The sequence below is a fragment of the Empidonax traillii genome, unplaced genomic scaffold (genome assembly GCF_003031625.1).
Source record: "Empidonax traillii isolate 1590-97213 ecotype Southwest subspecies unplaced genomic scaffold, ASM303162v1 scaffold2740:size34933, whole genome shotgun sequence".
NCBI classification, from domain to species: Eukaryota; Metazoa; Chordata; class Aves; order Passeriformes; family Tyrannidae; genus Empidonax; species Empidonax traillii.
This window is the reverse complement of record NW_020957933.1, coordinates 16,272-17,506: the sequence shown is the minus strand read 5'-3', so window position 1 is coordinate 17,506 and position 1,235 is coordinate 16,272. Positions and strand designations below refer to the sequence as shown.

General features: G+C 59.3%; 1 protein-coding gene across 1 annotated transcript in view; it reads left to right on the top strand.

Annotated features, from left to right (window-relative positions):
* LOC114072188 (transcription activator BRG1-like) overlaps positions 1–1,235 on the top strand; it is a gene marked incomplete at both ends in the record, with an annotated part of 34,633 nt that overhangs the window by 17,304 nt on the left and 16,094 nt on the right. Inside the window, one exon of the mRNA XM_027910109.1 lies at positions 1,117–1,232. Coding sequence (XP_027765910.1) covers positions 1,117–1,232 — 116 coding nt within the window. The remainder of the gene's footprint in view (positions 1–1,116; positions 1,233–1,235) is intronic.

Here is a 1,235-nt window from a genome sequence, read left to right as displayed (position 1 = left end):
ATCCAACCAACCAACCCAAAAAACACCAGCTGACCCCAAATCCAACCAATCAGCCCCAAAAAACCACCAACTGACCCCAAATCCAACCAATCAACCCCAAATCCAACCAATCAACCCAAAATCCAACCAACTGACCCCAAATCCACCCACCCAACCCAATCCAACGTCCCCAATCCCAAATTTGGGGCCGAGGTTGGAATCCCGTCGTCTCCCGGGACCCGCCCCCCCCAAATCCCGGGGCTGGGGCCGGGTTTTCCTGGCAGGAGCAGCTCTGGAATCCCCCTGACCCCGCTGGGGGCACATCCTGTGTCCCCCCCCCGGGGGCTTTTGAGGGTAAAAACGGCGTTTTCGGGGCCCCCGAGCTCCCTGGGGGTGGATCCCGCATCTCTCACGGGGCTTTTTTGAGGACAAACTGAGGCTTTTTGGGACCCTCTGACCGAGGCAGCCCCTCCCCACAGGCCCTACACGGCTCTGGTGATCCCATTGCTCAATCCCTGTTATCCTTTGGGATCCCTGAGCTCCCTCAGGGCTCATCCCACCTCTCCCCCCTGGGTTTTTAGGGTAAACCCACGGGGTTTTGGGAACAAACCCACGTGTTTTGGGGCCCCCTGTCCCACAGCTGCCCCTTTTCCCCCTGGACCTACACGGTCCCATTATGGGATCCCCGTTATCCTTCGGGATCCCAGAGCTCCCCTGTGGTTTTTGGGGACAAACCCCGTGGATTTTGGGATCCCACACTGCCCCCTGTCCCCCAGGACCTGCAGGCCCAGGACTGGGTGCACCTACACGGTCCCATTATGGGATGGATCCCTGAGCTCCCCCATGGTTTTGGGGCCAAACCCGTGGTTTTTGAGTACAAACCCCCATGGTTTTGGGGCCAAACCCGTGGTTTTTGAGCACAAACCCCCTGGTTTTGGGGACGAACCCGTGGTTTTTGAGTACAAACCCCCTGGTTTTGGGGCCAAACCCGTGGTTTTTGAGTACAAACCCCCTGGTTTTGGGGACGAACCCGTGGTTTTTGAGCACAAACCCCCTGGTTTTGGGGCCGAACCCGTGGTTTTTGAGTACAAACCCCCTGGTTTTGGGGACGAACCCGTGGTTTTTGGGGTCCCCCAGGACCTGCAGGCCCAGGACCGCGCCCACCGCATCGGGCAGCAGAACGAGGTGCGGGTGCTGCGCCTCTGCACCGTCAACAGCGTGGAGGAGAAGATCCTGGCGGCCGCCAAGTACAAGCT